The sequence below is a fragment of the Protopterus annectens genome, chromosome 13.part0, assembly GCF_019279795.1.
Source record: "Protopterus annectens isolate FY-2018-M chromosome 13.part0, PAN1.0, whole genome shotgun sequence".
NCBI lineage: Eukaryota > Metazoa > Chordata > Ceratodontiformes > Protopteridae > Protopterus > Protopterus annectens.
The window spans coordinates 326,396,971-326,411,326 of record NC_056747.1 but is presented as its reverse complement, the minus strand read 5'-3'; the positions used below and the strand labels follow the sequence as shown (position 1 = coordinate 326,411,326).

Sequence of the window (14,356 nt, the reverse complement as noted above, 5' to 3'; positions counted from 1 at the left end):
AAGGGCTACTGAATATATTAAAGCGTTTAACAAAGAAATGAAAGGTAAAGGAGCCAGGTCAATCACACCTAACAATATAAGATTCATAAGTAGGATTTATGTAGCACTAACTGACTTCAAAAGGAAGGCAGTGGTAAAACAAATAGATGGGTGGCAAAGAATTATGAGAGTCCAAATAACAGTTGACCGATGGACTGACATTTGTGTTACTCAAAAGATATGTATGAAGTCAAACAAATTATGCTGTTGAATAGGAGTGTTGCCATAAGTACTTTCACACCCCACAACAATGAAATAAAATGTTTCTGCATACTAGCTTAGCCTGGCCTATTGGAGCTGTAGCCAGAAACATGAGGCTAACTGGCAGTATATGTTTTGGAGTTGTACTGGGTTAATCAAATAGCAGCAGGACCTAAAAAGGCTAACTTAGCAAATCTTGGGGGATCAATGGTGCATATAAGAATTAAAATTTTATATGAGCAATGCCAGGTCCATGTTAGGTCATTGGTGGCATTTGTCTTATTGGTAGGCAAAAAGGTTATTAGGAGGTGGAAACACCCAGTATACATCAGATTCAGGAAATGCTAGACCTTTTGGGGAAGATAAAAAAATTTTATATGAGCAACGCCAGGTCCATGTTAGGTCATTGGTGGCATTTGTCTTATTGGTAGGCAAAAAGGTTATTAGGAGGTGGAAACACCCAGAATACATCAGATTCAGGAAATGCTAGACCTTTTGGGGAAGATAAAAAATCTTAGAAATGCATACCCAGGGGAAATAAGGAAGCAATCTACATAAGAAGAAATAGAAAAGTTGCGATAATATAGAGATGGAGAGCAGGGGAATTACAACTGAGGACCCAAGGGTAAAAACCACAGTGGCTAAATGGGATAGGTTGAGAGTGAGGTTAATCCCAGTAATATTGGGAAATGTGAAAGTTTAGCATAATCCTAGCAGATAATTTAGGAACACAGGCTGGAAATATGTCAAAAGCTGTTGAAAATTTTATTTGTAAATCCTGGTCAAATGTAGGGGGGGGCACCTGAGTAACTTCAGTAATTTGAATTAATGACCAGTCCACCAGAACAAGACTTAAATGTTCCATATGAGGGAATTTATAACAAAGGTTGACACTTAAAAATGCAAAAAAAAAAAAAAGAGTCCCTTAGGCTCTCACAAACAACCATGATCACAGTGTTAAAAAGTGTTGAGTTTTAATCGATTCAAGTTTATCCAAGAATGTATAGCATCCAAGACATCAGTAAGGGAGCATACAGTTGCCATATCCTCCTGAGGGAAACAGAGGTAAAGCTGATCGTATGAATTCATTCAGGGCTTCATTAAGAGAGTACTAAACAAAGACTACGTTTCTAAGCAGGCAATTATCTTTATCAGTCTTATAAATTTCAGTGAAAAAAAATGCTATATCAGAACCAAAACATTTCAGGTGAATGTTGCTCTTCAATTCTCGTTTGATTCCTTATGTGCCTTAGCACACTGAATTTGTAAACATTCTGTCTTAAAAATATAACTGTGCAGTCAAGAATTAAAAATTGCAGTTTCCTTCAATTTTGCCAAAATCATTAATGTGCATGACAGCTTTCATGATGTAAAGGTGGTAGCTGCTGTCAGGTGAAACCACTCATTTTAAACAAAAGATTCTGATACTGTAATCTAAATGCATTTTCTTGGCAAATAAACACTTAGACTGAGTATGCAATTTTCATTTACAGAAAAATAACGTTTTGCTAATTTTTCGCTTTTTCTTTCTTAAAATACCTTCTGCTCAGTTTTAGTTTAGGTTCTTAGTGGAGAGGAGGATGTACTGAAAAGCTGCATATCTTAAACCTTGTTTAATTTGTTTCTTTACAGTGTATCGGGAATAAAGAAAAGGAACATGGATATACAACCTCTCTTGATTTGCCAGACAAAACTTTGCAAATGGTTAAAGATCATCCACTGATAGATAGTGCTGTGAAAGCCATTGATAATCTGCCAAAATTGCTGAAACGAGGCTCAAAATACACCAGGATTGCAGTGGACAGGGTTGTTGCTTTAGACCACAGACTGCATGATGTTATGTTTTTGGGAACAGGTATGATAAAATTGAAGTAAATTAATGAAGCTCATTAAAATGCGAAATCTGATGAGCCTTGGAAAAGTATGTGTAGTGTGGTAGATGTTTTACTTCTAGTAGTTGGAAGAATAGACAGGTGATAAACTTGCTGCATCTTTTGGTTAGCTTGTGCAGTAAGTATTTTTTTTTGTTCCCAACTGCCTACTGACCATCAGCTTTCTCTCAGCCAATTGGCCCATGTATTCCTTTTCTTTGGGGTGAGAGCCTACTGAATGGGAGCTTTCATCAAGGCAGCCATTTTTCCCATTTTATTCTTAAAACCTCACTTATGCTCAGTGAGTGTTTTTCTGGAGAGTGTGCAGTGGTTTTAGCATGGGATTATCAGTCACTTCTCCATGTGATAGCCTGTGAATGGCCCTGTGTCACAGAACAAGTACATTGTGCCTGCTTCTGCTGTCTCCATTGCTGAAATATGTGCACTTTGTGTGCCCTGGACATGTGTTTACTACTCTCCTTTATTTGCCATCCTCAGTAGAAGCCAGAGCTGCTAAACAAACTCAGGTCATCTGGTTGGTAGTCAGAGCTTTATCTCTCTACATCAATGGAGATGACAAAGCCTGTGCAGTAGAGATTTGCAGATGTTGATCTATTTGTTAGTGGAATAAACTACAGGCTTAGCCCATATTGAGCTGATGAAACCAAGGCCCAAATATACAAAAGGGCCATGTGTTTTTATCTTTTCTCCACTATAAAGCCAACTATATGGCCAGTGGCATGCAGAGCTGCTGACATGGCCCTCTTCCAACCACAACAGAAATTATATGAATGAGCATACCTAAGATATTCCCATGCCAGTCATACTCTTCTGCTGTCACTGTTGGTGAGACAAGAGCTATGCTTTTCTCCAGATCTGTGACAACACTCATTTCTTTTATCCAGCAATCCAGATTTCTATTTTTGTAATATGCCCTTGTCATGAATCAGTCTTTCCTAATCTAAGACATGGGATGTAGAGGCTTGTATAGACCAGATATGTTAGCGAGTATGGAAACTGACCATTCCATGTTATGTTCTTTCTTGCCAGATTTAATTTAATATTCTGTTTTTCCACCCATCTTTCCCAGTCATTGTTAATCCCATCTCCACAATAGGTCCATTTTGTTCCGCTCTGACCTTGGGTATTTTATACAGCCAGAGGGAGTGTTTAGAGCTGGGGTATGGGTCATCCTGCGGGGATGTATAAGACTTTCTAACATGCTTCTCCTCTCTCCTTCTTCTGACAAACAAGCACATTAACAGTACTGAGCAACCATGCATGTGCTCACTTCCACATACCCTCAGTCTTCTCTTGGAATACAGGCAGCTCTTGCCGAGCTTGTTTTGCTGAATCCCTGTTGCAGGAGTGTGATTCTAGATCTCTTGTCTCTGCTGTGACAGGAGAATTGACATTAGCAACTCACTGCTACCTAATTCTGTTTGGTACTACAGTACACTGGTCAGTAGACAGGGCATATCTCACTATGCCAATATGCCAACTCTCTTTTAGACGGATAATATTATTGTAGCTGAATTGCCATCAGTATGAGTAGTGCTTATCAAAAGGAGAAAGATGATTTTGTAAAAAATTAAAAAAAAAATAAGAAGTTGATGCAAACCATATTTGCAACAGTTTCATTCTAGCTTTGATGACTGCTCAAAGAGTAAGCTGCAGTTTTTCATAGTAGTAGTTTCAAGGTAAAAAAAAGTTCTCCTTTTCCAGAATGCATATTAAATTAGCAGGTTTTACTATATACACTGAATGAAGTAGGAAAAGATTGAGCAAAGCTTGTAACAGCACAGTGTAGTATATTAATATAGACATACATGTGTGTGTGTGTGTGTGTGTGTGTGTATATATATATATATATATATATATATAATCTATATGGATTTGTGACATGCCATGGATATGTTAAAACAATGAGTAAAATGGTCACAGAGAAAAAAACAAAAGGAAAATGTAGCAAAGCTAGACTTTCCACTGTGTGATTCCTTAAACCTCTAGAATTAGAGGTGACATGGGATATATGCAAATGACCCTTTGCAGACATCAGGTGTTTCAGCTGTATTGCAATTTATTGATTTCAGTTTGATGACTGGGGAAGTCCACTGTCCATTTTTTTAAAGTCTATTTATGGACAAATTCAGGCCAATAAAGCCAAACCCCACTAGCTGTAGACATGCATGTTTCAGCCTTCTTATGGCATCATCAGCACAGCATAAGTGTAATGTTTGGCTAACCTTTAGAATTGTCGTACTCAGCTGATATAACAATTAAGGTGTCTGCAAAATATCCCAACCAACCAACAAACAAAAACAATCAGTAAAAACCAAAAGGAAAATATAGGTTAGCCAAACATTCCACTTATGCTGTGCTGATGATGCCATAAGAAGGCTGAAACATGCATGTCCACAGCTAGTGGAGTTTGACTTTATTGGCCTGAATCTGTCCATAAATAGACTTAAAAAGAAAAAAGTCATGGACATTTAGAATTGCCATATAGCTGTAACAGTTGATGTCCTTAAAGGATCATTTGCATGTATCCCATGTCCCTAATACAAGAGGTTTAAGGAATCACACAGTGGAAAGTCTAGCTTTGCTATATTTTCCTTTTAGTTTTTACTGATTCAATGGATATGTGACAAAATTGAACCTCATAACATCAAGCAACTAAGTATTTGAAATGCAGATCATTGAAAACAAAACATCATCATCATCTTTTTTCGGCTGTTCCCTTTAGGGGTCGCCACAGTAGATAATCTGTTTCCATTTCTTCCTGTCTTCTGCATCTTGCTCTGTCACACCAACAACCTGCATGTCCTATCTCACCACATCCATAAACCTTTTCTTAGGCCTTCCTCTTTTCCTGTTACCTGGTAGCTTCATCCTTAGCATCTTTTCCCCAATATACTCAGCACCCCTCCTCAGCACATGTCCAGACCAATGTAATCTTGCCTCACTGGCTTTGTCTCCAAACCTTCCAACCTGGGCTGACCCTCTAATATATGTATTCCTAATCCTGTCCACCCTTGTCACATCCAGTGCAAATCTTAACATCTTTAACTCTGCCACATCCAGCTCTAACTCCTGCCTTTTTGTCAATGCCACTGTCTCCAACCCATATAACATAGCTGGTCTTGCTACCCTCTTGTAGACCTTCCCTTTCACTCTTACTGGTACTCGTCTGTCACAAATCACTCCTGACACTCTTCTCCACCCACTCCATCCTGCCTGTACTCTCTTCTTCACATCTCTTCCACACTCACCATTACTCTGAACTGTTGATCCCAAGTATTTAATCTCATCCACCTTCGCCACCGTGCATCTTCACCATTCCTCTATCCTCCCACTCATTCACACACATATATACTGTCTTAGTCCTGCTGCCCTTCATTCCTCTTCTCTCTAGAGCATATCTCAACCTCTCCAGGGTCTCCTCCACCTGTTCCCTACTCTCACTACAGATCACAATGTCATCTGCAAACATCATAGTCCACGGGGACTCTTGTCTGATCTCATCTGTCAACCTGTCCATCACCATTGCAAATAATGATGTAATCCCACCTCCACCTTAAACGCATCCGTCACTCCCACCGCAGACCTCACCGCTGTCACATTACCCTCGTACATATCCTGTACCACTCTTACATAACTTCTCTGACACTCCCGACCTCCCCATACAATACCACAATTCCTCTCTAGGCACCCTGTCATATGCTTTCTCGAAGTCTACAAAAACACAATGCAACTTCTTCTGACCTTCTCTTTACTTCTCCATCAACAATCTCAGAGCAAACATCGCATCTGTAGTGCTCTTCCCCAGCATGAAACCATACTGTTGATCACTAATCATCATGTCATTCCACCACCATGTCTCCTTGTCCTTTCTCTGTCCAGATCATTGAAAACAAAACAAAAAAAATGTTTTTCACTCGGGCCCCCATACACTTGATAATTTATATATACCATCTCCTAGATCTTACTACATTGGAGAAAATAAAAAAATTCATAAACCCCGCAGTTCTGCAATCTTGCTGAAAAGTCTGTACAAAAGGAACTTCTATGATGGCTGCATACTGATCAATAGCTTAATTTTAGCTCAGAAATGGGGAAAAAAGGAAAAGGGAAATTGTCAATTTGAGTAAAATTCATTTACTGGCTAATAAGGACACTGTGTGGATGCCAGCAAAGAAGGCATTTGGAAGATCTGAAAGAAAATCAACCAGAAATTTTGAAGAGAAAACACTGGGAAGAATCCTGCAGTTCAGCAAAAAGCAGTTCAGGCTTCAGCTTTGCTACAAGAGGTGTCTTCCAGTAATTTAAAGGAAAAATAAATGGACTCAGAGGGGATTAAAATCAATGAGAAACCTTGAAGGAATATATTAAACAAGAGGCTAGAAAAACAGAAGAAAAACTTTAACTTGCTATTCAAATGAACTGATAAAGCTACAAAATAAAAGAAGTTGAAATAGATAAAATATTTGCTTAGTATGAGGCTTCTCAAGAAGAGCTATTAAAAAAAAAAAAAAAAAAAGCAGAGTTAGAAGACATTGTGCCCAGAGAAAACCTGTGATTTGTTGTACTAGAGAAACTGGAAGGAACAGAGTTTATTTAATTTTATGAAGACACAAATAAGGAACTGGACTGGTATTTCACAGAAGGATTTGTTAATTGAAAAGATGCATTGAGTGTATGCTCCAAACCTGGCCATAATAAAGCAGCCAAGACTTATATTAGTAAAGATGCAGTCATAACATCAGAAATAGTTCATACTGACAAAACTGTGGTAGTAAGGAAAAGTGTTAAAACTGTTGTTAGCAGACTGTTTTGTGGAATATGATTATCCACTGTGCACCATTCAGAGAAAAAGCTAATTTATCCCAGTAATCAGGGAATGCCGAGAGGCAGGTATGAGATTCAAGCTGCTGCATCCAGCTGGCCTCAGACTATTTTTTCCTGGACTATGAAAGATATTTTGGTTGCAATATAGTCTAAGAAGGCAATAAAAAAAAATCCAACAAAGTGGGTCAGCAAGCAGAAGGGGTCTGTGCTCCTAATTCTTTTGACAATAAAGCTTGTTCACTTTGCCATTTTAACCTTTAACAGTGTTTCAAAGGAAAATGCTTGAGAGAGAAAAAAAAAAGCACAGACGTTGACTGGAAGAATCAGGAGTACATTGGAAGCCAGTGGTTAGGGCACCAGTCCTCCAGAACTTTCTTGCTTCAGAGTAAGGGAGGATAGAGCCCTGCCATCTGAGTATGTGCTAGGAGCAAGGGAAAGGGAAACAATCCACAGTTTGGCATAAACATAATAAAAGAAATGATCGGAGGGAGGGTGTTCCTACTTGCAACAGTGATCTCTTTGAACATCTGCTGTTATGGTAAGTTTGCTCACATAACTGTACCATATTCATCAGTAGATCACTATTGTGGCAGCCTAAGCTATCTGGGAAGAATGCCAGAGTTTATAAATAAAGGGATGAGGAAGAAGTATCAGACTCCTGGAGCTCTGGAGAATAGTCCTAGCAAAGCGTGTTCTGAACCTAGAGAAAGAGTCTTAATTTGTAGAGCATAGTGAAAGTGTGCACATGCACAGTTGACCAAGTTGCTACCTCTTAATACATTTCGAGTCAACTCCTTTCTTAAAAGCTGCAGAATAAGCCAAAGTCCTGACCCTGCCTAGAAGTGTTTTGTCATAGTTGCATGAAACAGCCATTTAAAAGTTGTATGTTTAGACACTGATTGTCTTTTTTTCTTACATTTTAGGAAATAAACAGTTGAGCATAATTTTTAAAGGTTTTTGACTTAGTGTAGCATCTTAGTTTCCTGTGGACAGCTAGAGTGTGTAAAATTCTTTCTCACATATTGTTTGGTTCTGGATAGAAAGTAGAGGGATGTATAGCCTGGCTCAGTGTAAACTCTGAAACCACGTTAGGCATAAATTAATTTGGTCACCATGTTACTACAGGCTTGTGAAAGATTAGATATGGCTGAACACCATAAAAACTTGTAATTTAGATACGCTTTTTATAGAAGCCAGAGAGCAATGAGGAATACTTTTCCAAGACAAGAGCTTCAAATCAGCCTCATAAACAGGTTCAAAAGGAAAAAGTGTAAGTTTCTTCAGTACAAATTTAAGATCCCAAGAAGAAAACTCCTGTCTTCTAGGTGGGTGTATATGTAAAACTCCTTTCAAGAACTGTTTTACTTGAGGCAGGGCTGGAACGCGGGATCTGTGAGCAGACAAGCAGAGACTGCCAAGTGGAGAATGTTGGTAGAAGAGTAAAAAAAGCCAGTGGATAATTACACATGCAGATACTATAGGCATCTGGGCCTGAAAAGGGTCATTGTTTTTACTTTGGCACCAACTAGAAAATCTTTTCTATTCTGGCACCAACTAGAAAATCTTTTCTATTCAGCTAAATATTTTGTAATAGCAGGTTTCTTGGCCTTCTTTAATGCCTGTTGCACATCCTCAAAAGAAGGGCCTTGCTTGGGCACGTTTGCTGCTGTTTATCAAACTGCCCCGTATAATATCAGGTCCCACAGAGGAAATGTTTTTGGTCTCAGTCAGCACTTTCAGTACATGTTCTTCAGTAATGGGTGGATGAGAAATTCAGGGATAGGAGGCAATAGATAGTCATTTTTGGAGTAAAATTTGCACTGAATTTCTTCGCTTAGTATATTGACAATGTCAGCTGGTTCAAAGTAGGTGCTGCCATTTTGTATGAGTTTGGTACAATGTTGGGTGGTGGTGTTTTAGTTTCATAACTTAGATAAAAAGGATTTGCAGCTGCCTTTGACTTCTGTTGCTAACCTAACTTTATGGTTTATTTTGCAGATTTAATAGTATTTTTGGTTTTGATTTTTAGACAAATTTCTGAAAATTTCCATGACCAGAGGTTCTTTTGATATGCTACGTACTTTAAAGTGATTTTCCTTTTATTATAGATTGTATTTGTTTTGCTGTAAATCCAGAGTGGTTTGCTTTAAATGACCATTTATATTTGTATCTGGTTGGGACTGCCAGTTTTAAACATTTATCTGAGTTAGTGTAAAACTCGTTTGTGAGCCTGTCTGGTGAAAATGTGATTGGTAATGTTGCTATAAGTGAATTTTGAGACTTCATCATAGAATTTGATGACATTTGGACATTTGAAATCCTTGTATTATGATATATTGGTTCAAAATGGTTTACAAATTTTGAGGGAGGGAGTTAATATTTTATAATCTGACTAAACCAGAGAAGGAAATAACCAGGATATTTGTGCATGATTCATAAGTGCTAGGTCAAGAATATTATATCTTCTTTTAGTGCAGCTGGTAACAATTTAATGCATGGAGTTTTTGTATATTGGATCCAAAAACTTTTGGACATATTTTTATTGGTGGTGAAGGTACTTCACTTTACTGAGGAGTGGTTAAAGTCTCCCTGAATGGTGGATTTCTTATTTATAGAGAGTTCATCAGTACATTTAGGAACCTTAACATTAATTTTGGGTGACCTGGAAGGTGTCCTCCTACTGGTGATAAACTGATAGTTTGTCTTGACTAGCGTGATTTGGAGTTTGTGGATCTGTGAGAATCTAAATAGAGGTGATATGGTCCCTAACAAATATGAATATGCCACCACAGTTGCCATCGGGTCTAAAGCCATAGTAGGCACAAAACATATGATTGGAGAGACTGCTTTCTAGACATTTAATCCAGGTCTCATTGATTACACATATATGAATGCATTCCAAATGCAGAATTGCCTCAAGGTCAGGGAACATATTTTTTAAACTACTGGCATTGAGAAGATCCTCCTTAATTTTTATCTTATTTGTTTATTTTTATAAAACCTTTATTAAATACTGACATTGTAAACAATGGCAGAGATACACATACAATAATAGAAAAGAACACAAAATGTCATTTTTCATTTTCATGCAATGCACGTTTTCATTTTATTAATTATTATTCACTCCAACATTACCTAAACCCAGTTCAAAAGAATCAGCTTGTTGGTTACAACTATTTACTCCCCAATATTTCTGACAAATACCTGTAGGGAGTATTTTAAAATCTGCCAACTCATTACATTCATCCCAAAAATGTTCCCAGTTACCTCACTTTGTCCCATCATACCTTCAACATTTGCACTCTACTTGGGGAAAAATTCTCTGAAGTCTGCTTGGGGCATAAACATATCTATGCAAACATTACCAAGCAAAGATCCTAAACCTTTGGAATTGTTGCATAACTGGAAGCCATACAGATGTTCTCCCATTGTTCTTTTGTATATTGTCTTTACATTCTCTTTTCCCAATCTTTTCCAACCTCCTGTAGTATATTCTTATATTTATCATGTAATATTTTATAAATCTTACTAATTCTCTTTTTTTTAACAGGAACTTCTCCTCTCGACTCAATTAAAAACAATACCAGAACTGATGTTTCACTTAGTATTTCCCTCTGCCTTTCTCTTAGCATACATTCTGTTATCAATTCCTGGTAGAGAAGGTAGTCTTTAATCTGCAGTCCAAATTTCTGCTAGGCCTCATCTTGCTCTATTACCTTTCCCTCTCTAGTTTATTTGTTCCTAAAAATGTGGTCCCCCTGCTGAATTTCTCTAGTAAACTCGAGTCTCTTCTTGCCTATTTTCTATTGATAAAATCTCCTTTCTCCATTCCCATGTTGGCTTAGATCGTTTCTGCTACTTTATGAATATAAGATTCTGTATGGACATTGTTATTTTCCTTAAGGATTTGCATCCAAAATCCTACAGTGTTCTTATTTCTCGAACTGCCCCCATTTCATGAGGAACATGTCATGTTGCTAAAGGTAGTTGAAGTGAGTGTAAAATGATCAAAGTACACTCGCTGAAATTACATTCATTGACAGTACAGTTTGCCTCTTTCTTCACTGTTGCACACCCTCAGAGTTGGTATATCTATCTATCTATCTATATATATATATATATATAAGTTTATGGGATGGGAGGGCATGGAGGGCTTGCCTCTCCTGCAGAAAAAATCCTTTGTCAGAATGTTCCCTGAAGGTAGTTTTGGTGAACATTTTTTTTAAGTTTTTACATACACCAAGACTGCCTTCTGTGAGTCAGTATGAATCCATTTAATTTTCCTGCCTATCTACTTTGATTTATAACTCTCTGCTTGAGTTATGTATATGAGCCATCTGTGTAGCTGTAAAGTTTCTTCAGATCAGGTAATCCTAAACCACCTTGTTCTGTGGGGAGAATCAATTTATTCTACTTAAATCCTGCCCTCTCCCCTATCAAATAAATCCTTTCAACTCTTTGTTATGGTCGACAGCATCTTTTCTGGTTGATAAAAATATTCCTGACCTATATATAAAACTAAAGGAACTAGAAACATTTTCAGTGTTTTTATCTTACTATCCTTATCTATAATCTAGAGCTTCCAGATTATCAATTTTTTTGTATAATCTCTTGTTTAGACTCTCATCACATATCTTTAGCTGCCATAATTGAATCTGTTTTAATCCATCCACTTAAATATTTCATCTTATTGTGTCCCCATAAGTATGGGTGTTGCTGGAACAATTCAAGTGTGGGTACATAGTTTGCCACTATAGCCTTTGTTTTATCTTCATTTCTTTCATATCTTGAAAGGACTTGAAACTGTTTCAGAATATTCTACACCACCATAATGTTTATCAAGTACAAGATAGTATCATCTGCAAATAAAGCCAACTTTTCTTGATTACCATGATAAAACTATCTAGGAGTTTCTTTCCTCAAAATCTCTTTCACTAGAAGACTTTAGGGAAATCTGACCTTACCAAAATATTTATCAATACTTAGACAAATAAAGGATTTAATTGTAATATGCATTCAGATTCTAAACTGAATTGGTCTTTCCTCTGTACTTTCAGTAATACCCATTCTAAACTGAATTTGTCTTTCCTGTGTACTTTCAGTAATACCCATTCTAAACTGAATTTGTCTTTCCTGTGTACTTTCAGTAATACTTTTCTACAGAGTAAAGCAGTTTCCAAGGCTTACAAAATGATTCAAAACTTTAGATGTGATGTTGTCCTATCTCGCCTTCATTCTTACCAGGATGGGTTTGAATCTGATCATCGGAGCCATCTCGGCCTTTATCTTCAAGCGCGAGGCTCTCTGCCAGACTCCCCAGATCTCATTTGCCGCTAAACTAGATTGGATGTTCGTCTGTTAGCTCTGGCTAAGTACCATTTTTTCTTATTTGTTAACTTGCTAAAAACAGATAAATTTGTTGTAAATTTTCTTCTCTTTGTAGCTTAGATTGTATCCTATTCTATCCGCTACTGTGGTGCTTTTTTGTGACAGGCCGTCGTCTCTCATTAGGCCTTGTCTTTTCTATCCCGGCTCTTTAATATTCCCTTTCTATTTAGCCCCTTTTTTAGTTAAGGGCTTTTATATATTTTTATATCTGTTTTCTCTTCACTTAAAAACAGTTCGTTTAGAGAACTGTAGCTTAGCCCGTTTAAGTTAGAGGGCTTTGTTTAACTCTCTCTTTCTCTCTCGCTGTCTCTCTTGGCATAGTCCATTTCAGTTACAGGGTTTTGCCACTTTCTTTTTATTTTTTGACCCATTTAAGTTAGGATTCCAAGCCCATGGGGTTTAAAAAATGCAATGATTTTGGCAAGAAGATGCCCCTAAATGATAAACACTTTGTGTTTATTGTCTCCAGGCTGTCCACCTCCAAGAGTCTTCATCTGTTTGCCATGGGTTTAATCATAGAATGCTCCTGGAGAGGAAAAGTAAGTTAATTTTGAAAGGGCTTCTAAAAGCCTTTCTCAGAGGCACTGGAAGAAAGTCTGGGTTTAGCCAAGACAGACAAGTCTCCCTCCTCTAAATCAGACAGATCAGACAAATCTGGGAAGAGGTCTTCCCCTTCCACTTCATTGGAGCTGATGAAAAAAATATCAAAGTTGACTTCTTCAGATCCAGAGAGTTCCAGATCCGACAAGCCTTCAGCTCTGACACCCTCTGTTTCGGTCCCAGTTGGATTCGAGATACAGAGCCGGTCACCAGTTTTGGGGCCACAGTTTTGGGGCCAATCTCCCTAAAATTAAGGTCACCCATACTACAGCAATCTAAATCTCCAACCTCCTCGACTCAGTTCTCTAGGTGTTTATCTGATGATGTGGATTGGGTAGTACAGAGGCTTTTGAAGACCCCAAGGTTGGCCAAGTTGCTGTCGGATCTGACCACAAAGGCTTCGGATCCTACAACACCCACTTCATCTGCCTCTTTTCATCTTCCGATCCAACACCTTACTTCAGAGGAAGAAAGTCCAGTAGTGGAATTGGTGGAACTTTTGGATCCGAGATTCAACTCGGGTGCTACGGTTCCAACCACTGCTCTGACGTCCTTGGCTCCATCAAAGTGGGAAGATTCTAGGAGCTGACACACTCCAGTCGTGTCCGGAGCGGCGAGTCGAATCGGACAGCTGTCAAATCCAAATTTTCCTCTTGGGGCTTCTGCTCAGATGAGTTTGGCTCCTAACTCAACCTCGGGTCTGTCGTCTCTGGCTCCGGGGGATCCATCAGTTTCCTTGGATCCAGGGATATCTTCGGATCAGGAATGGGGGGGCCTTTGAGGTAATGAGAAGATGGGGAGAGTACTGTCTCCACAGACAGGTCTAGTATCTTTTCTGGACATTCCTCCCCTAAGATGTCATTGCCTGCTTCTGTACCCTCACATCCACAGGGACATAGAGATCGTAGGCCTCAGGATGCCCCACAGGGCATGCCCCACTCTTCCGAAACCTCCCCAGAATACCCGTCTGAGGAGGTTCCTAGGAAACGACTGTGCAAGAGGAAGCACTTAGACTCCCCTGAGGAGTCTATCACTTCAGACGTGGATCTCGATGAAGCTGAGGGGTCCCCACGGTCATTTCCGCACGATGTCTCATTTGGAGACATCTTAGAGATATTAAAACAGAGAGGTGGCTGGAAATCCACTAACCCTTCTGTGGAGGAGTGTGTGTACCTGAAGGCCTTTGGATCTCACCCTTCCACCTCTTGGGGGTCTCCACCTTTCAGTGAACTGATGGACCTTGTTTTTCGAAATGCTTGGGAGTCCCCAGATGCCATGGAGCCTATTCCTTGGAGGCCTAACAAATTCATAACATCCCCAGCCGTTAAGTCCTTTCTGACTAAGGGAGTCCCAGTTGATGCTATGGGCGTGGCGGCTGCCCACAAATAAGGAACTTTCAGAGAAGTCTT

General features: G+C 38.8%; 1 protein-coding gene across 5 annotated transcripts in view; it reads left to right on the top strand.

Moving 5' to 3' along the window:
- LOC122787298 (semaphorin-4D-like) overlaps positions 1-14,356 on the top strand; it is a 2,116,148-nt gene that overhangs the window by 1,318,589 nt on the left and 783,203 nt on the right. For all 5 annotated transcript variants that reach the window (XM_044053927.1, XM_044053928.1, XM_044053925.1 and 2 more), the window contains one exon: positions 1,873-2,095. In XM_044053927.1, coding sequence (XP_043909862.1) covers positions 1,873-2,095 — 223 coding nt within the window. The remainder of the gene's footprint in view (positions 1-1,872; positions 2,096-14,356) is intronic.